This window comes from Oryx dammah, unplaced genomic scaffold (assembly GCF_014754425.2).
Source record: "Oryx dammah isolate SB20612 unplaced genomic scaffold, SCBI_Odam_1.1 HiC_scaffold_11, whole genome shotgun sequence".
In the NCBI taxonomy this organism is placed as follows: Eukaryota; Metazoa; Chordata; class Mammalia; order Artiodactyla; family Bovidae; genus Oryx; species Oryx dammah.
In genome coordinates this window covers 47,393,611-47,414,432 of record NW_024070195.1, presented here as the reverse complement: position 1 = coordinate 47,414,432, position 20,822 = coordinate 47,393,611, and the positions used below count along the sequence as shown (strand labels likewise).

The 20,822-nt window shown below is 41.4% G+C and overlaps 1 protein-coding gene across 3 annotated transcripts in view; it reads left to right on the top strand.

Annotated features, from left to right (window-relative positions):
- The first annotated feature begins 85 nt into the window (after window positions 1-85).
- DST (dystonin) overlaps window positions 86-20,822 on the top strand; it is a 514,228-nt gene continuing 493,491 nt past the window's right edge. For all 3 annotated transcript variants that reach the window (XM_040249211.1, XM_040249210.1, XM_040249209.1), the window contains exons 1-2: window positions 86-310; window positions 855-889. In XM_040249211.1, coding sequence (XP_040105145.1) covers window positions 130-310; window positions 855-889 — 216 coding nt within the window. In that variant the 5' untranslated portion in view covers window positions 86-129. The remainder of the gene's footprint in view (window positions 311-854; window positions 890-20,822) is intronic.

The following is a 20,822-nucleotide window of genomic DNA, read 5'->3' as shown; positions in this document are numbered from 1 at the left end:
CGCGGGGCCGCGAGCGCCGGGCATGACGCGCTGAGCCGCGCTCGCTCCGCCGCGTGCGCCCCGCGCGGGTGCCTGTGCCGCCGCCCTCCGGTCCCGCCGCCCGCCGGCCGGCCGCGCCGCTCCCGCACCATGATCGCCGCCGCGTTCCTCGTCCTGCTGAGACCCTATAGCATCCAATGTGCCCTCTTCCTCCTGCTGCTTCTGCTGGGCACCATCGCCACCATCATCTTCTTCTGCTGCTGGCACCGCAGGCTCCAGAAGGGGAGGCATCCCATGAAATCGGTCTTTTCGGGTCGTTCAAGGAGCCGAGGTGAGGCGCGTCGCGGCGGGCTTCGTCGGGGCCGGGGGCAGCGCTCGGCGGGTCTGGAGAGGGGAACGCGGTTCGCTCCATCCGCGCCGCTGCCCCCACCGCGTCCTCGCTCTCCCTGCCCCGGCCCGGTGCGCTTCGGTGTTTCAAGCCCTGGCCGCCTCCTCGGGTCCGCCGGGTCGTGGTGCCCGTGGCGCGCACAGCTCCGGGAGAGGCGAGGCGGCGGACGCTCGGGTTTGGCGCCTGAGCCCGGGGTGACCGAGCCGAGTCCAGGCTGCGGCAGCCGCCTCCACCCGCGCCCCCCGGCGCCGGAGCCTGGGGCAGGGAGACTTCGGGGCGCCCTAACTCCCCCAAAACTTTCCCTGAAACTTCTAAACTGATGGCCTAGCAGCCAACCGGCCCTGCGGGCTGTCCCCACTGCGTTTAAGGCGTCCGGAACGCGCCTTCCGGCCCCCGGCCCCCCAGGTAAGTCGTCGGTGACTTGGCAGGTGAAGAACAAGGAGTTAATTGAAGTCTCGTTTTTCTCTCTTTTTTTTTCTTCCCCCAGATGCTGTTCTGAGATCTCACCACTTTCGTTCCGAGGTAATTTATTTAGCGCGCACGCTCAAGGTCAGAAGAAGTTCTCTTTCCTGGGTACCAGTATTAATCATAGGCGTGTTTAGAAGCCAGCAGGGAGGGTGTTGAATTGCGAGCCCACAGCCCCCAAGCCAAAAGGGACATGTTTGCTTTGAAGCGACTCCCCAGCATGAGTTCCCCGGGAGTGGTTTTGGCAGCTTTCTTGTGTCGTGGAGCCGCTGTTCTGGAAGGGGAGAGACAGCCCCTAAAAGCGGCCTGACCTCAGGAACGCAGCCTTGCGGTGGCTGTCAGCTTCCTTGAGCATCTGGAAGTGGCCGGAAGCTTTCTGGGCGCAGTCAGCCAGCCGCCGCTGTTCACTTGGGTATCCAACCACACTGGGAGCTTTTAGGGAGTTAGTGCAGGGCAATTTGATCCGTGTGCATTACCATTTAGACTTGCAAGTTTGTATTCCTGTTCAGCCAGAAAGCGCTCCATGTTTTACTAGGGACGTCTGATGACTTTTGCAAAGTGATGATGATAGTGATCCGGTTTTACCCTCAAAAGGTGAACCATCCATCCCTCCTTAAACAGGTGATCTGGCTGCACTGACTCAGTGGAACTGTTGTAGCGCTAGGTCTGCAGGAGACAGAACAAAACCGAGAAGCACAAGCTATCCCAACGCAGCGTTTCTTGATGAGTTTCCGGGCCAACCCCCCGCTTAAGGCCACATGATTGCCCCTTCTTTCCCGGGGAGTTTCACACAGCCAGGAGGTTGCTGGTAGCAATGGGTGATGTGGCTTGATCATCTTAGCAAAGACTTCATAGTTAAACACCCTCCATCGGCTTGCTATGTACCCGAGAAGTTATTTCACATTTCATTTCCCTTGTTAATCCGGAGTTTTGTCGCACCCTGGATGTTTGATTGGACTCTGGTTGCTTGAAAGCTTTGACTGTATTACTGTAACACCCTTATAATGCTGCCCAATGAGGAATTATGTGTCGTGTCCCGGTGGGTGAGAACTCTGGGCTCAATTTAGGACTCTAAAGAGAATAAAATAACCAATCAGATAATCAGAGGTTCCAATGCTAACTAATTGTGTGATGCTGGGAGACTCAACTTCTTAGACCCTCAGTTCCCCTTCCTGTAAAATAGGGCTAATAGTACCTTACAGGGCTGTAAAGGGAGGCCAGGATTTAGCAGTAATCATGTTTTTTTAAAAAAACCCATTTATGGGAATTCCCTGGTGGCCCAGTGATTAGGACTCTGCCCTTCCATTGCAGGGAGCCTGGATTCAGGGAACTAGAATCCCAGAAGCTGTGCAGTGAGGCCAAAAAAAAAAAAAAAAAGAAAGAAAACCAGAAACAAAAGCCCATTTAGTTTATAGTAGCTATTCAGTACCTGATAGGTATCATTACATTTTGTAAAATTGAATTAAAAATGTGTAAAAATAAAAGATTTGTCTGCAAATCTTTAAGTCTTTATTAGATTAATTAAAAGTTATCTGAAACAACATAAACTGTCTATTATAAACCAATCATTTTTGAATATCTGATTACTAGAATAACCCATCTAGAAGTGATAAAAAAATCAAGCACAGTCAAGATATGAACACCAAAATTTACGATTTTGATTTTAAAAAGAGATTACCAGTCCAATACACATCAGTGCTAGAACCAGAATTAAAATTCTGTTATGGGTTGTTAGATCAACCATGAAGTGTTTCAGAGAAAAGTGCACACAGAAAAAATGAGATAGGACTACGTTTTGTTTATCTGTCATTTAAGTATTTATCCTAAACTTGCCTTTGGTTAGGAAAGCTCAGAGTGACTGTTTAACACCATCGTTCATTTCACAAGATCCCCTGTACAGACTGACATGCTGTGTGTGCTTCATATTTGCCTAATCTGCTGGGTTGTGAGCATCTTGACGGCCTGGACCAAGTCTCTCATTTAGGGCTGTATCCCCATTGCTTGTTGTTTAATGAATATTTATCAAATGAGTGAAAAATCCCTCAATGAGTGCCTGTTCCCATAACTGGGCAAATACAACTCAGAATTGGGCTGAAGAGAGAAATTTTTTTGCACTTTCTCAGGACAGTGCTCAGAATTCAGCATTTGCTAAATCCCAGCTCTTATTTTATCTTTCTGGATGTTCAAATATTGCTCTGGAGTTTGTACTGAGAATGTAAATCACTAATTACAAGAAAATGGATTTGGTTAGAATTTTTTTCTCAAAAAGTTCAGTGCAATGTTAGTGTCATTTGTGATAGCTGTGTTCTTGTTCATACCAAGGTCTTGTGCTAAACTACTCAAAGAAAGTCATGTGATAAGTGAACATCCTTAGACTGCTCCAGGAGAATGTCTATTTCATCACTGTTTCATGTTCACTACAAATAAAACATTTTCCCCTAAGGAAAACAGGGGTGGATTTTTTTCCCCTTCTCCCTTTCAAAACGCCATTTCCTGCAGAATTTTCTCCATGGGAAATACCTCTGAAGTTTTTGGATTCTAGCAAACTAGAAAATTAGAACTTGTGTTGTTTTTTAGCAGTAGCTGATCCAAAATAAGTATCAAATAAAATGATTTTGTTTTCCTACAAGTTATAGTCCTGTCAAGTATTCTATTACTTATCCCAGTCTCAGTCTGTAGGTAAATCACTCTCAGCGTTTCTATAGTGGTCAAATGAGGGAAGTGGGTTTAAGATCTGCTGGTGTATTTGGAAAGGTGAAAGAGGTTTGGGGATGCCCTCGAACACAGGAGAAGTTCAGTTAGCACTTGGCTGCTTTACTTGGTGGAGGATATCGCTTCTGTGTTCCATAGGAGTCCAACTGGACAGGAAATTTCAGGATGATTCTTCCCAGGTAGGGAGAGAAATACTTCTCCCAGTGGGGAGACTTTGTCATCAGGACCCAGCATGCTTTGGGGAAGTTTTGCAGCAGGAAAAAAAAAATCCACATCTCTCATCTGGGTGGCTGCAGCTTTTTAGTTCTAAGTGAATAATCAGGCTTCCCTGGTGGCTCAGATAGTAAAAGTGTCTGCCTATAGTGTGGGAGACCCAGGTTCGATTCCTGGGTCAGGAAGATCCCCTGGAGAAAGAAATGGCAACCCACTCTAGTACTTTTGCCTGGAAAATTCCATGGTGGGAGGAGCCTGGTGGGCTACAGTCCATGGGGTTGCAAAGAGTCGGACACAACTGAGCAACTTCACTTTCACAAGTGAATAATCAACATCTCATCTCAGTCTCTCCCTCATTATATTTGGCAACTACTAACAGTCCCCTTTCGGAGAAGGCAATGGCACCCCACTCCAGTACTCTTGCCTGGAAAATCCCATGGATGGAGGAGCCTGGAAGGCTGCAGTCCATGGGGTCGCTAAGAGTCGGACATGACTGAGTGACTTCACTTTCACTTTTCACTTTCACGCATTGGAGAAGGAAATGGCAACCCACTCCAGTGTTCTAGCCTGGAGAATCTCACGGACGGGGGAGCCTGATGGGCTGCCGTCTTATGGGGTCACATAGAGTCTGACACGACTGAAGTGACTTAGCAGCAGTAATCCCTTTTTATTTTTCACACACTTGCAAACTCATCTTTACTGGCTTAGGAGTTCCCTGAATTTTAATGATAGCTTATGAGAATGTGAAATTATTAACCACCCAGCAAGGGGTCAACCCCAATTCTCTAACAGATAAAAAGGGGCTCAGTTAGGTAACTAGAAATATGCACTTTGTATGTGAAAATAAAGAACTTGTGCTGTGTGATACATATATATCTATGTAATACATTGATGAGGAGAAGTGATTTCATATTGATGTGAGACAGTCTGGAAACCAAGTGCTCATTCTGGGTCTGTAAGAAGGATACTTTTCCTGAGGACTTAAAAGATTTGATGCTGTGACTTTACACAATGCCTGTCACCCTAGATGCCTGTCATGAGGACCAGACAATGACAATCTTGATTTTAAGGAAATCTCAGAAAGTGATATGGGTAATTGAGGTACCATTAGATTACAAGAAGGAGCCTTGGGAGCCCTTCAGGAGAGTGGAGACAATTACATATGAGGCCCTTGAGAATACCCAGTGTGGACACTGGAACATGATCCCTATTCATCAGCTCAGTGGAATAAGGGCAGCCTTGTTTGATATCAGGAAAAGCAAAAGTGTGCTTTGTGTCCATCAGGATTGAGTAAATAACTTCACTTCCTGTTTCAGGGAAAAGGAACCACTGTGTGATTTTTTTAACTGTGTCATTCACATTCCAGAGAATCATGTGCCCAGAATTCTCAGTGAAAGAGAGAAGCTCAGTGGAGTGAATTTTTAGTGGCCATTTGATGAAGCTGTCAAGGCACATGCTTTAGATTTTCCCAGGGACTCTCCACGTTACCTTCTCCTAGATGAATGGGTGGTGCACACAGACTGTCTTGGCCTCATCATGTTCCCAGAGCCTCTCTGCTTCAAACCATGGAAGCATGTTCAGTGGAGTAACCGTGGTTCACAGCTTCTCCTGGAATCTGCATCTTCCATTAAGAATTACCAATCTAGGGACTTTCCTGGCGGTCCAGTGGCTAAGATTCTGAGCTTCCAGTGCATAGGACCAGGGTTCGATTCCTCACCGGGGGACTAGAGCCCATGTGCTGCAACTAAAGATCCTGTGTGCTGCAGCTGAGACCCAAAGAAAAAAAGAGTGTTACTCATTTAGTGAATTAGAGAAAATGATCGTTTATTATTTTGTTTTCTTTTGCGATTAATTTATCTTTATAAACAAATTCCTTGCCTGGAGTTAAATTCTAGGTCTAAGTCAGTTTATGCTAATTAAAACAATCTTAAGTTGAACTCGACACATGATATTGGGTTCATTTTGCTTCACTCAGTTATTTTAAAAACAGACATTTATTTTTTCATCACCTACAAGGTATAATATTAGATGTAGGAATAACAAAGGGTCTGAGGTATAGCCCTTGCGCTTCATGATAACTTTTCAGGTCACTCCCAATAGCAGTGCTGAAATTTTGCAGTTACTGGTTGGGTTCCCGTAACTGAACTGCTATGCGATTTCCAGCTATGAATCACAAATGTGATGGAAGCATCAGAGGCCACGCTGTGCAAGTACAGCGAGTACATTCATGAAAAAGACAAATTCATCCCATCCACCAAGTCACCACTAGCATAGAATTCACCCTTACTTCAGCTCTGTGGTGACAGAGGATGCTGAGAGCTAAAGAAGAAGAAAAAAAGAAAAAAAACCTACTTTTTTTTCTTGCATCCAAACCTATTAAATCCAATCTAGAAGAAAGCTTTTTCAGAGAAGTCTGAAATCTTTGTCTAAACTTAAAGGTTAAGAACTCAATTTTTGAGACTGTAGTTACAGCATAGAACCAGGCAGATAACAAGCAGTAGTTTAATGAGACTACAGGAATAAGAGTTTAGAGGCTTGGTTTGGGTTCCAGCTCTGCCACTAACTGTGCCATCTTAGTCTAGTCTCTCAGGGGCTCTGCCACAGACCTGCTGTTCCCATTGGTAACATGAAGATGATCTCTGAGTAAACAGGCCCTGTTTTTGCTATGTGCAAAAAAAGCATCCTGCTAAAAAAGGCAGCATGTAAAGTACAATTCTTTCTAAGAATTTAAAGCAGGGAAAGGTAAAATAATTAGCATAAGCATGAAGTAACAGATTATTATAAAAGGGACGGTTGGAGTAAATCTGATGATGTGATGGCTTCTGGCTGGGGTGATCAGAGAAGCCTTCCAGGAGGAGGTGGTGTTTCTGTTGCAGCGTGCAGGCTGAGTAGTATCCGGCTAGACAGAGAGGGACTCAGAGCAAACCCTCAAGCCAGCAGAACCCCTTAAGAATAGGCAACAATTTAGGAAACACACTTGTTTTTAGATAGCTCAGAATATATCCATGTGATTAGAAGGTAGGGGTCTTGAGATCACATCACGGAATGTCGAACTGGAGACATAAGCTCAAATTATTTTTGAGTACCGCTCAGTAGCTGACAAAGGCTTTCACAGAACATTATTTGGGCATCTTAGGAGGACACCTGCTCTGAACTCTCAAGAGAAGCAAAGAGTTTTTATTTCTTTTCTAGCAACTATGGCTAAACAGCCCATTTAGTCTTTTTACTGTGTCACAGAGTGGAGAGTTGTGGCCTCGGCTCTCAGGTCTGGGACCGTGACTGGCCGGGGACCGTTCTGGTCACCTGAAAGCTGTGTTCTCGCAGGACATTGCTTGTTTCAGGTCTCGTTCTCAAGCATCGCGGGGTTATTCTTGACCACGGACACCTTGTGGGTCCAGGGATTTGCAGGCAGTTTATTATGTACAAGGCCGTGTGATATATTACAGTTTTTAAAAATATTCGAAATACGTCTTTGCTTTTAAACCTCTTCCTTGAAGAAAATCCCCCTCCCATAATAATCTGAATGTCTATTTCCTCCTCAAATCCTCAAGCCTAGCCCTTCACCCTCAGCCAGTGACTTCCGTCTCCTAACTCACTGAAGACATCAGTGCCACCAAATAATAACACTTTAAACTTCTTGCCCCTGCATATTAAGTGGCATCTTACTCTTCCCTCCCACCCATTTGTCCGCCTCCTTATGGGTGTCTTATGCTTATGCCATGAATTCCTTGTCTTCCTGTCTCTCGGGGGAGTTGGCTCCGCTGTTTTGTCTTCTGTTGCCCGCTGTCTGCTGGCGCCTGCTCCTGACATACAAACAAACATAGGTGCATCCTTTCAAAAACAATGCAAACCTCCCTATACCACTAGCTCTTCTCTTGGCAAGAAAAGTTCCCTGAAAAAGGTTCTTTATCTGCCACCTCCCGTTCCTTCAGTTCAGTTCAGTTGCTCAGTCATGGGTCCAACTCTTTCTGACCCCATGGACTGCAGCGCACCAGGCTTCCATGTTCATCACCAACTCCTGGAGCTTACTCAAACTCATGTCCATCAAGTCGGTGATGCCATCCAACCATCTCATCCTCTGTCACCCCCTTCTCCTCCCGCCTTCAATCTTTCCCAGCATCAGGGTCTTTTTCAATGAGTCAGTTGTTTGCATCAGGTGGCCAAAGTATTGGGTTTCAGCTTCAGCATCAGTCCTGCCAATGAATATTCAGGACTGATTTCCTTTTGGATTGACTGGTTTGATTTTTCAGCCCAAAGGACTCTCAAGAGTCTTCTCCAACACCACAGTTCAGAAGCATCAATTCTTCAGTGCTCAGCTTTCTTTATAGTCCAACTCTCATATCCATACATGACTACTGGAAAACCATAGTTGTGACTAGATGGACCTTTGTTTTTGGCAAAGCAATGTCTCTGCTTTTTAAATACGCTGTCTAGGTTGGTGATAGCTTTTCTTCCAAGGAGCAAGCGTCTTTTAATTTTGTGGCTGCAGTCACCATCTGCAGTGATTTTGGAGCCCAAAAAATAAAGTCTGTCACTGTTTCCATGCTCTTATTTATTGCTCGACTTAGTAAAATCTACTTCTGCTGCTGCAGCTTGAAGCCACTCACCCTTTGCTCAGCCATGAGTTCCATATTGTTACATTCCATATTTCTGTATTAGGTTTAATCAACCTATCTTGCATTGGACTTTGTTGACAACTGATCCCTTCTTTTTAAAAAATATTTATTTATTTGTTTATTATTTATTTATTTGGTTTTGCTGGGTCTTAGTTGCCGCATGTGGGATCCAGCTCCCCGATCAAGGATTGGACCCAGGCCTCCCACATTGGGAGCTTGAAGTCCCAGCCACTGGACCACTATGGAAGTCCCAACACCAATCCCTTCTTGAAAATCTTCCCTCTTTTTTTTTTGTGGCCACGGCTCCCTCTATTCCTATGCTAGACCCTCTTTTTACTTATGTTGATATTCCCAAGTTATTCCCTTTCTCCGAATTTACTTATGTTGATATTCCCAAGTTCTCCTAATTTACTTATGTTGATATTCCCTTTCTCCTAATTTTTAAAATAACTTTGTTGAGATAAAATTCACATACTATATAGTTCACCCATTCAGTGATTTTTAGTGTGTTTATAATGTTGTGCAACCATCACACAATTTAATTGAAAACATTTTCATTATCCCCCCACCAAGAAAGTCCATACCAGTTAGCAGTCACTCTGCATTCACCTCCCACCTTCACACCCCAACCGTAGGCAACCACTTACCTAGTTTTGTCTAAATAGATTTGCTGGACCTCATTTTTACTCATCCTGTTCAAACTGTGCTTGTACTCACATATTTCCTGTTTTAGTTCCTTTTCACAGAATGAAAGTGAAAGTTGGTCAGTCGTGTCTGACTCTTTGCAGCTATACAGTCCATGGAACTCTCCAGGCCAGAATACTGGAGTGGGTGGACTTTCCCCTCTCTCCAGGGGATCTTTCCAACCCAGGAATCGAACCCAGGTCTCCTGCTTTGCGGGCGGACTCTTTACCAGCTGAGCTACAAGGGAAGCCCAAGAATACTGGAGAGGGTAGCCAATCCCTTCTCCAACAGGTCTTCCTGACCCAGGAATCAAACCAGGGTCTCCTGCATTGCAGGTGGACTCTTTACCAACTGAGCTATCAGGGAAGCCCCTTCATAGAATGGTTACTTTCAAATCTCTATGTCAAATTCAGGCTTCACGCCTGACCTCCAGATACAAAGAGTTGACCCTTTTCCTTCATTCTCGAGTAGGTGCCCCCCAGGGATCTCAGACTGAGTATGTGCCCCCGTTGTGGAGAGTGGGCACATACTGCTCTCACCCCTGCTGCTGCAGTTGCCCAGACTAGAAACCTAGAAGCTGTGACAGACCCACTCATCCATCCTATCCCGTTCTGCCTTCCTTACCGTCCTCCCAATGGTTACCTTGCTTCAGACCCTAAAACAAGCCTCCAGGCAAGTCCCCCTAACTCCCCACTCCCAGTCCATATACACTAATTTAGTAAAGAACATCTAAAATACAGATTAAGTCTTAAAACTTCCTGGTCAGGGAGCCGTTCTGATCTTAGTGATCCCAGCATAAGATGGGTTATTAATAACCACGGATTTCTGTGGACTTCCCTGGAGGCCCAGTGGTGACGATTGTGCTTCCAGCGCAGGGGAGCTTGCGTTTGATCCCTGGTTGGGGAACTAAGACCCTGCATGCTTCATGGTGTGGCCAAAAAATAAACAAACAGCTAAGAAAAAAAGTAAAAACAACAAGGATTTCTGTTCTCTCACAGCAAGAAGTCTAGAGATGCTGCTGGCTTTGGTGCAGCAGTCCCGCTTGTTATCGCTGGGGTGATTCGAATGGCCCTGGCCTTTCCTTCATGGTTGCAGGATGGTTGCACCATTCTAGACATCATGCCCGAATTCAAGGAAGGAAGGGAGGGAAAAGGCAGAGCCAGTCAAGGAAAGATATTCATTAGGAAATAAAAATCTTTGCCGGATGCCTTTCCAGTTAGATTTCTTCTTATGCTTCATTGGTTAGAACTGTGTCACAAGCTTACCTCTCACTGCAGAGGAAGTTTTGAATATGAGCTTTCATTTTTCTTGGCTTCCTGGTAGATGTAGGCAGGAAGAAAAGGTTGGATAGGCCATATTCCTCCCCTAGTTAAAATCTTTCCAATTTGTTCTGGTAATAAAGTTAGACCTTTTTAATGTGATATCAGAGGGATCCCTATGCTGATGTCCTGGTGACGGTTCTAATTCTCCAAACAGACCGTGACTTTTTGGATTATTGTTTTTGATCATCTTAGTTCCAACAGAGAAAGCCCTTCTTTGTCTTCTTTTTCTTTCTTTGCACACCCACTCCTAACGAAAGCAGAAATACTCAGGCACCGAAAGACAAACTCTTTGCTCTTCCTTCAAACTCGGTTCATAAGTTGTCTTCAGGAACCTTTCTTAACTCCCTTGTAATAATAATAATAGTTGAGTTTTTAAAATCTGTCTCTCTTAAAAGATTGTTAAGTATCTTGAAGATAGACTAAATCCCTGGTTTTTAGCTCTGTAAATGTTTAGTGAAGGAATGAATGTATTGGATGTTTTCTAAAGTCAGTTTAGTTTTTAGTTCTCATGGATGCTAACTTTCAAAATATTCCCATATCCTTGTTTTATTTAAAGGGAAAGAGACAGATGCTTTTCATTTTTTATTTCGGGCATACTCATAACCCCTGATGGTTACCTTAGTTGCGCTTTAGTTAACATCCTGTGTTTGCTTTGAAAATATGCAGATTCAGACACTTAAAAAAAAAAAAAGGATAATTGCTATACAGAATTTTGTTGTTTTCTGTCAAACCTCAACATGTATCAGCCATAGGTATATGTATATCCCCTCCTTTTTGAAAGTCCCGCCCATCTTCCTCCCATCTCACCCCTCTGGGTTGATACAGAGCCCCTGTTTGAGTTTTCCTGAGCCGTACAGCAAATTCCCGTTGGTTATCTGTTTTACGTATGGTAATGTACGTTTCCATGCTGCTCTCCCCATGTCTGTAAGTCTGTTCTCTGTGTGTTTTTCCACTGCTGCCCTGCAAATAAATTCTTCAGTACCATTTTTCTAGATGCTGTATATATGCATTAGTATGCGATATTTATTTTCTCTTTCTGACTTACTTCAGTCTGTATGATAGGCTCTAGGTTCATCCACCTCACCAGAACTGACTCAAATGCGTTCCTTTTTATGGCTGAATACTATTCCATTGTGTATATGTACCACAACTTCTTTATCCATTCATCTGTCGATGGACATCTAGGTTGCTTCCATGTTCTAGCTATTGTAAATAGTGCTGCAATGAACAATGGGATATGTCTTTTTCAATTTTGGTTTCCTCAGGGTGTATGCCTAAGAGTGGGTTTGCTGAGTCATATGGTGGTTTTATTCCTAGTATTTTAAGGAATCTCCATACCGTCTTCCATAGTGGCTGAATCAATTTACATTCCCACCAACAGTGCAAGAGCGTTCCCTATTGTCCACACCCTCTCCATCATTTATTGTTTGTAGACTTTTTGATGATGGCCATTCCGACTGGTGTGAGGTGATGCCTCATTGTCATTTTTATTAGCATTTCTCTAATAATGAGGGATGTTGAGCATCTTTTCATGTGTTTGTTAGCCATCTGTATGTCTTCTTTGGAGAAATGTCTGTGTAGGTCTTTTTCCCACTTTTTGATTGGGTTGTTTGTTTTTCTGGTTTTGAGTTGTATGAGCTGCTTGTCTATTTTGGAAATTAATCCTTTGTCAGTTGTTTCATCTGCTATTATTTTCTCCCATTCTGAGGGCTGTCTTTTTACCTTGCTTAAAGTTTCCTTTGCTGTGCAAAAGCTTTTACGTTTAATCAGGTCCCACTTATTTCCTTTTGTTTTATTTCCATTACTCTAGGAGGTGGGTCATAGAGGATCTTGCTTTGATTTATGCCATCGAGTGTTCTGCCTTTGTTTTCCTCCAAGAGTTTTCTAGTTTCTGGTCTTACATTTAGGTCTTTAATCCATTTAGAGTTTATCTTTGTGTATGATGTTAGGAAGTGTTCTAATTTCATTCTTTTGCATGTAGCTGTCCAGTTTCCCCAGCAACATTTATTGAACAGGCTGTCTTTGCCCCGTTGTATATTCTTGCCTCCTTGTCAAAATAAGGTACCCATAGGTGCATGGGTTTATTTCTGGGCTTTCTATCTTGTTTCATTGGTCTGTATTTCTGTTTTTGTGCCAGTACCATACTGTCTTGATGACTGTTGTTTTGGAGTATAATCTGAAGTCAGGAAGGTTGATTCCCTCAGCTCCATTCTTCTTTCTCAAGACTGCTTTAGCTCTTTGGGGTCTCTTGTGTTTCCATATGAATTGTGAAATTTTTTGTCTAGTTCTGTGAAAACTTCCATTGGTAATTTGATAGGGATTGCATTGAATCTGTAGATTGTGTTTGGTAGTATAGTCTTTTTCACAATATTGATTCTTCCTACCCAGGAACATGGTACATTTCTCCATCTGTTTATGTCTTCTTTGATTTCTTTCACCGGTGTCTTATAATTTTCTGTGTACACTTCTTTTGTCTCCTTAGGTAAGTTTATTCCTAGATATTTAATTCTTTTTGTTGTAATGGTGAATGGGATTGATTCCTTAATTTCTCTTTCTGATTTTTTTATTGTTAGTATAGAGAAACACAATTGATTTCTGTGTACTAATTTTGTATCCTGCAACTTGGCTAAATTCACTGATTAGCTCTACTAATTTTCTGATAGTATCTTTATGGTTTTCTGATGGTATCTTTATGGTTTATGACAGTATCATGTCATCTGCCAACAGTGAGATCTTTACTTCTTCTTTTCCAATCTGTATTCCTTTTATTTCTTTTTGTTCCCTGATTGCTGTTGCTAGGACTTCCAGAACCATGTTGAATAATAGTGGTGAAAGTGGACACCCTTGTCTTGTTCCTGATCTTAGGAGTAATGCTTTCAGTTTTTCACTACTGAGAATAATGTTTGCTGTAGGCTTCTCATGTACGGCCTCTATGATGTTGAGGTAGTTTCCTTCTGTGCCCATTTTTTTGAAGAGTTTTCATCTTAAATGGGTGTTGAATTTTATCAAAGGCTTTTTCTGCATGTCTTGAGATTATCATGTTGTCTTTATCTTTCAATTGATTAATATTGGTATATCACATTGATTGATTTGCATATATTGAAGAATCCTTGCATCCCTGGAATAACTTGATCATGGTGTATGAGCTTTTTTACTGTGTTGTTGAATTCTGTTTGCTAAAATTTTATTGAGGATTTTTGCATCTATGTTTTATCAGTGATGTTGGCCTGTAGTTTTCTCTTTTGTTGTTGTGTTTGTCTGGTTTTGGTATCAGGGTGATGGTGGCCTCATAGAATGAGTTTGGAAGTGTTCCTTCCTCTGCAATTTTTTGAAAGAGTTTTAGAAGCATAGGCATTAGCTCTTCTGTAAATGTTTGACAGAATTCTCCTGTGAAACCATCTGGTCCTGGGCTTTTGTTTTTTGGGAGATTTTTGATCACAGCTTCAATTTCAGTGCTTATAACTGGGTTTTTCATAATTTCTGGTTCAGTCTTGGAAGATTGAACTTTTCTAAGAATCTGTCCATTTCTTCCAGATTATCCATTTTATTGCCATAGAGTTGTTCATAATAGTCTCTTATAATCCTTTGTATTTCTGCATTGTCTGTTGTCACCTCTCCTTTTTCATTTCTAGTTTTGTTGATTTGATTCTTCTTTTTTTTCCTTGATGATTCTGGCTAAAGGGTTGTCAATTTTGTTTATCTTCTCAAAGAACCAGCTTTTAGTTTTATTAATCTTTACTATTGTTTCTTCCATTTCTTTTTCACTTATTTCTGCTCTGATCTTTGTGATTTCTTTCCTTCTGCTAATTTTTTTTTCTTTTCTTTTTCCAGTCGTTTTAGGTGTAAAGTTAGGTTGTCTATTCGATGTTTTTCTTGTTTCTTAAACTTCCTTCTTAGAACTGCTTTTGCTGCATCCCATAGGTTTCGAGTTGTTGTGTTTTCATTGTCATTTGTTTCTAGAAGTTTTTTGATTTCTTCAGTAACCTGTTGGCTATTTAGACACGTATTGTTAATCTCTGTGTGTTTGTGTTCCTTACAGTTTTTTTTCCTTGTAATTGATATCTAGTCTCATAGCGCTGTGGTCAGAAAAGATGCTTGATACAGTTTCAATTTTCTTAAATTTACTGAGGTTTGGGTTGTGACCTAAGATGTGGTCTATCCTGGAGAATGTTTCATGCACATTTGAGAAGAAGGTGTATTCTTCTGCATTTGGATGGAATGTCCTGAAGATATCAGTGATATCCATCTCATCTACAGGTGCTTTTTAAAATGAGTTGAAAATATTTCCCAACATTTTTGTATATTATTGAAGAGATTTTTTACTTTGAGGTGAGAATTTTGAACAAAAGCTTTAATATTTAATGTGTGTGCATGTGTGCTTAGTTGGGTCTGCCTCTTGGCGACCTCATAGACTAGCCCACCAGGCTCCTCTGTCCATGGAATTCTCCAGGCAAGAATACTGCAGTGGGTTGCCATTTCCCATTCCAGGGGATCTTCCCCACCCGGGGATCAAACCCATGTCTCCATCTCCTCGATTAGTGGGCACATTCTTTACCACTGAGCCTACTGGGAAGCCTAATATTTAATGTTGCTTTAGTTTATAATCTGAGACATCAACATAAATGTACTTTGAATTATCGTGTAAATGTTTCCCTTGTCACCAGTTTTGGATTCCCAGTTGCAGTACCTCATCTTATGTTTTGTTCGCAATCAAATTGGTGTCAAGTGGTGTTGCTTTAAACTGTCATGATCTTAAGTGAAAACACCAGGGCAATTTAAATGCTGCTTTATGCATTCATGCCAGGTGAAGGCCAAGTAATGTGCTGTGGTTATCTTTGTTCAGCTGGTTTTAAGAAGCGTGGTGGTAAATTTAAATAAAAAAAGATCAGAAATGACAAATACCAAGGTACATATAAAATAAAGTTTTATTCTTTGTAATTTCTGTTTTTCTTAATTGAAGGATGATTGCTTTACAGAATTGTGCTGGATTCTGCCATACATCAACATCAATCAGTCAGGTATACGTATGTCCCCTCCCTCTTGAACCTCCCTCCCACTTCCCTCCCCATTCCACTCCTCTAGGTTGTTACAGAGCACTGCTTTGAGTTCCCCGAGTCATACAGCAAATTCCCATTGGCTGTCTCTTTTACATATGGTAAAAGAATTCTCATTCTTCTACCATATGTAAAGTCTCCATGTAAGTTTCCATGTTTCTCTCTCCATACGTCCCTCCCTCTCCTTCCTCCACCGCTGTGTCCATAAGTCTGTTCTCTAGGTCTATGTCTCTGTTGCTGCCCTGCAAATAATTTCATCAGTACCATCTTTCTAGTAAAACTGTAAAACATCTGACTGTTTAAAGCGCACATGATAACATTGTGGGATTTGTAATGTATACAAAGATTTGACAGCTCTAGTGTAGAGAACTACAGGGGAGTAAATGGGCTCCCCATATGATTGTAGGATTTCTGCATTTTATATGAAGTGGTGTATTAACTGTAAATACTAAATAGAATGAAAAGTTAAAGATGAACATTTTAATTCTCAGAGAAACCAGTAAAAAATAACACACAGCCAAAAGGTTAATTTAATTCTAAAAAAATATCCAAATGATCTGTAGAAGGAAGGGACAAAAGAAGAACAAACAGAGAAGACAGAATGAAAATAAGAATATGGTGGACCTCAACCCAATCATATCAATTATTATATTAGATTGAAAGAGAACAGATGGAAAAATGTAAATGATATAAACAATAATCAGAAGAAGATTGGAGTAGCTCAGACAAAATAGATGTCAAGGCAAATAGTATTAACAGAGATCAAAAAGGATGTGTCTTTTTTAATGATTAAAAGACTAAGTGTTCAGGAAGATATAATCATAAATGTATGCATGGAGTAAGCATTGTCAAAATTAAAGGGAGAAGCAAAGTGAAAGTGAAGTCGCTCAGTCGTGTCTGACTCTTTGCGACCCCGTGGACTGCAGTCTACCAGGCTCCTCTGTCCATGAGATTCTCCAGGCAAGAATACTGGAGTGGGTTGCCATTTCCTTCTCCAGGGGATCTTCCCAACCCCAGGATCGAACCCGGGTCTCCTGCATTGGAGTCAGACGCTTTAACCTCTGAGCCACCAGGGCAAACAGTTTTGGAATCACAGTTGATGATTTCAACATCCTTCTCTCAGCAATCGGTACAGTATCCAAAGAGAAAATCAGTAAAAATATAAGCAATCTTAATAATGCCATCAACTGTCTTGACCTAATTGATATTTATAGAACACCATGCCCACATGACTCATTCCCAAAGACAGACTATATTCTAGGCCATAAATCAGTTCACAGTACAAATTAATTTAAATTCAAAATGATTGAAATCATATATAGTATATTCTCTGATCATAACACAATTAAACTAGGAATAAATAACGATAATATCTCTAGGAAAAACCTCCCATATTTGGAAGCTAAATCACATGCTTTAGAAAATTCATTCATCAAGAAAGAAACCATAAGGAAAATTAGGAAATATTTAGAAGTGAATGGTAATGAAACACAGTATCTCAAAATTGTGGGATGCAGCCAAAGCACTGCTGGGAGGAAAACTTGTAGCTTTTACTGCTTATGGTCTACAATCTAACAAATTGTAAACTTTTAGAAGCTAAGGGATTAAAAAAAGGAAAAGTAAACGCAAAATAAGTAGAAGGAAGGACATAATAAAAATCAGAGTAGACACTGATGAAAGAAAAGACATACAATAGAGAAAATTAACAAAAGCAAGATTTTTTTTAAAGTATTTTAAAATTGAAATATATGCTACAATTTTTTGTTAGTTTCAGGTAGATGGCAAAGTGATTCAGTTCTATATACGTGTATATTCCTTTTTAGATTCTTTCCTGTTATAGATTATTACAAGATATTGTATATAGTTCCCTGTGCTTCATGGTAGATCCTTGTTGTTTATCTATTTCATATATAGTAGAGTGTATATATTAAAGTTGGTTTTTTGAAAAGATCAACAAAGTTGATAAATATCAAGCTAGACTGATTTCAGAAAATGACAAATCACTGATAAAACACATGGAAGAAACATTTTAACAATAGAAACCACAGACATTAAGAGGAAAAGAGAGTATTTTGTACAACTTTATGCCAAGAAATTTGACGACTTAGATGAAATGGACAAATATCTTATAGCTCTCTAATTATTCACCATGTCTTAGAACTACTATAACTCCCAGATGCTAAGTTCTGAAATCTCTCTCTCTGACCACATCCCTGCCTGTCTCTGCATCTCATCATGAGCTCTTAATGAGTTTCTTGCTTCTCTAGGTTCAGCCTGCCACCACTCCCTGGTCTAACTGCACTTGCCTTTCTGCCTAGTATAGACCCCTAATCAGTTGCGTAGAGAAGCTTTTACTATTGTTCTCGCTTTGGTCATTCAGTTCCTCTGCCGCAGTGACTTGACAGTTACCAGATCTGAGTCCGTGTCTTTGCTTTGCTTTTCTTATGCCCAGGAGGCCTGGCCTGACTGGACAGCATCATAAAACCCAGCCATTTGTTATGTTATCCAGCAACCAGGTTTGCTCCTAGAGAGTATCAGCTAGCTTCTGCTTTGTGATAGTGAACAACTGTTAACTATTTAGCCCGCAAGTCTGAGAAGTGGCAGTTTGAGCTGTGCCCAGCTGGCCAGTGGTTGTGGTCTGAGTCAGGCTTGGCTCATCACAGCCAGCCCCAGCCATATGTTGGCTTCAGTTGATGGGCTTCTGGCTGACTCACAGTTTGCCTGTACACGGTTTGTCCCCTTCCATCAGGCCACCCGGCGTTGGTTCACCCGTGGTTGGTTAGATTCAGATTCTCAAAGCAGCAAGAGTGGAAGTGCATGAGGCCTTTGGGGGCCTATCTAGGCTCTCAGCTCACATGTGGCCTCTGCTCATACATTGTTTTGACCAAAGCAAGTTATAGGAAGTGGGGGAAATAGAGTCCTGGTGGGAGAAGGAGAATCGTGGTTGCCACTTCTGTAATCTTGTGGCTAATCTTTTGATTTATGTCTAATTTGCTGCTGTCTGCTATTCCTTAGCACTCATTTTATGGTTTTTCTGTTGTTTTCCCTGGGTAGTCTTTTCTAATGCCTTTGTTTACATCCATATAAAAATTACTTCCACCTGAAAAATTTTTAAGCCTAACAATTTCAACAACGTGGGTGGCTATATGTTCCAGTTTTAGAATATTTTCCATTACCCTGGAAAGATTTCTCATGTCTATTTGCCATTGATCCCTGTTCCCACCACTAATCTGCAAAACTGCGAATCTGCTTTTAGTATCTGTGGATTAGCCTTTTCTGGACATTATATATAAGTGGAAGCTTAAATACGTAGTTTTTTGCATCTGGCTTCTTTCATGAATATTAATGTTTTTGAGGTTCGTCCACATTGTATCATGTATCAGTAGTCTGTTCATTTTTATTGCTGAATTGTATTTTAGTCTATGAATAGACCATGCTTCATTTATTCATTCAACAATTGATAGACATTTTATTTTTCTCCAATTTTTAGCTGTTATAAATATACTTGGAATCTTTGTGTGGACATACATTTCCACTTGTCTTGAGTTGATGCCTGGGAGTTGAATTCCTAGCTTATGTGATAAGTGTCTGTTTAATTTTTAAAGGAAATTATTAAACTCTTTCCCAAAGTGACTGTACAATTTAACATTCTCATCAGCAGCGTATGAGGGTTCCAGTTTCTCCACATCCTTGGCAAACTTGTTGTCTTTCTGATTATAGCTCTTCTAGTGGGTCTGAAGTGGTATTGCTGTAGTTTTCATTTTGCATTTCCCTAATGACTAATGATTTTTGAGATATTTTTGTGTGCTTGTTAGCAGTTCAGATATCTTCTTTAGTGAAATGTTCAGATCTTTTCCCGACTTTATTTTACTTTTTGCTTTATTGAAATACTGCGTTTATTTCACACGTATATTTTCGTCTTTCCACCATTTTAGTTTGTCTGATCACCATGACTACTGTGTCCTATCACAGCATTCCATATATTCTTAAGACTGAACAAATGGTAGAGTTTCATTTTTAAAAATAAAATGGGCATTTTGGACAATGAGTTCTTGGCAGTGAACCTGGGTAGCATTTATCAGACACAGTAGGGGAAGTTTTCACCCTGCATTATAAAAAGTACAACCCAGATATCAACTGGGACAGAAACGAAATAAGATGGAAAGTTTTGACAAAAGATTTAAATTGTTTTCTTAAAGAGATTTCCTCAACTGCAGGAAATCTTGAGTAGTTTTCAGGTCAGTCATCTGGAGGAATTCTTCACATAATCGATGATTTTGGTTTCCACTTTGGGAGATAACCACCATTTTCTCTACTCGCTTGCATTTTTTTCAATGTCTTCTACAGAACAGGTCCTTTCTGTGCCTTAGGAGTTTTCTCCCCTTCCCATTTTTTTTTTAAAATATTCTTGACATCTTGATCTTGGTAGTGATGGTTTGAGTCTCTTCTATTCTCGTTTGAGTTCTGTGCAATTTTTGCTTTAGTATCTCATACAGACTTCTTAAACATTTTTTTTTTTTATTGGAGTCTAGTTGATAGACAATGTTGTGTTACTTTCTGCTGTAGCACACAGTGAAGGAGTGATACATCATAAAGATTTCTTTACTGGAGCTTTTCAGCTTGTAACAATCTCATCATCACCTTCATCAGCATCGAGTTTTGCTTTTTCCTGTGGAGCCTTGTTGCCACTTCCAGGGGCGGGTTGCTCTCCAGGGATACTTAGGGGTTTCCTGCATCTTTGTCTTTCTCCACTGCTGCCGTGCGCTGCCCACCAACGCACACAGACCTGCACCGCCACTCTCCTGAGAGACCCCAGGCGGTGTCATTTCAGAGTCCCCAAGGCAAACCGTTGACTAGAGAGATACTTCTCAAAGTCGCCAGTGTTGCTTTACTTGGGCTGCCTTCATCATTCGTTGCCTCGGCTTCAATAATGTGCAAAACCATCTTTTGCCCTGGCCCCTCCACTGATTGTTTTCAAAGATACCTGCTCGCTTTCATCACAGTTCACGACCAGGACTGTTCTGCAGCCTCTGGGTGGCTTTCTGTGGACTGTGGCTCACTCGTAGGTGGAGAGAAGGCAGAGAAAGAGAAATGACTTCTCTTCCAGGGAACAGCTGTACAAGACGGGATCCTACCAGAGCTAATCTCTGCCCATTTTAAAATAGGTTCTCTGTCTTCCTCTTGAGTTGTAAGAGTTCTTTATATATTCTGGTTGCAAGCCCCTTAATAGACACATGATTTGCAAATGTGTTCTTAGAGTGTGTGGTTTGTCATTTCATTTACCTAATGGTATCTTTTAAAATGCAAAAGTTTAAAAATTTTAAGAAGTTATTTTATCAGTTATTTCCCTTTATTATCATGCTTTTGATGTCATATCTCAGAACCCTAC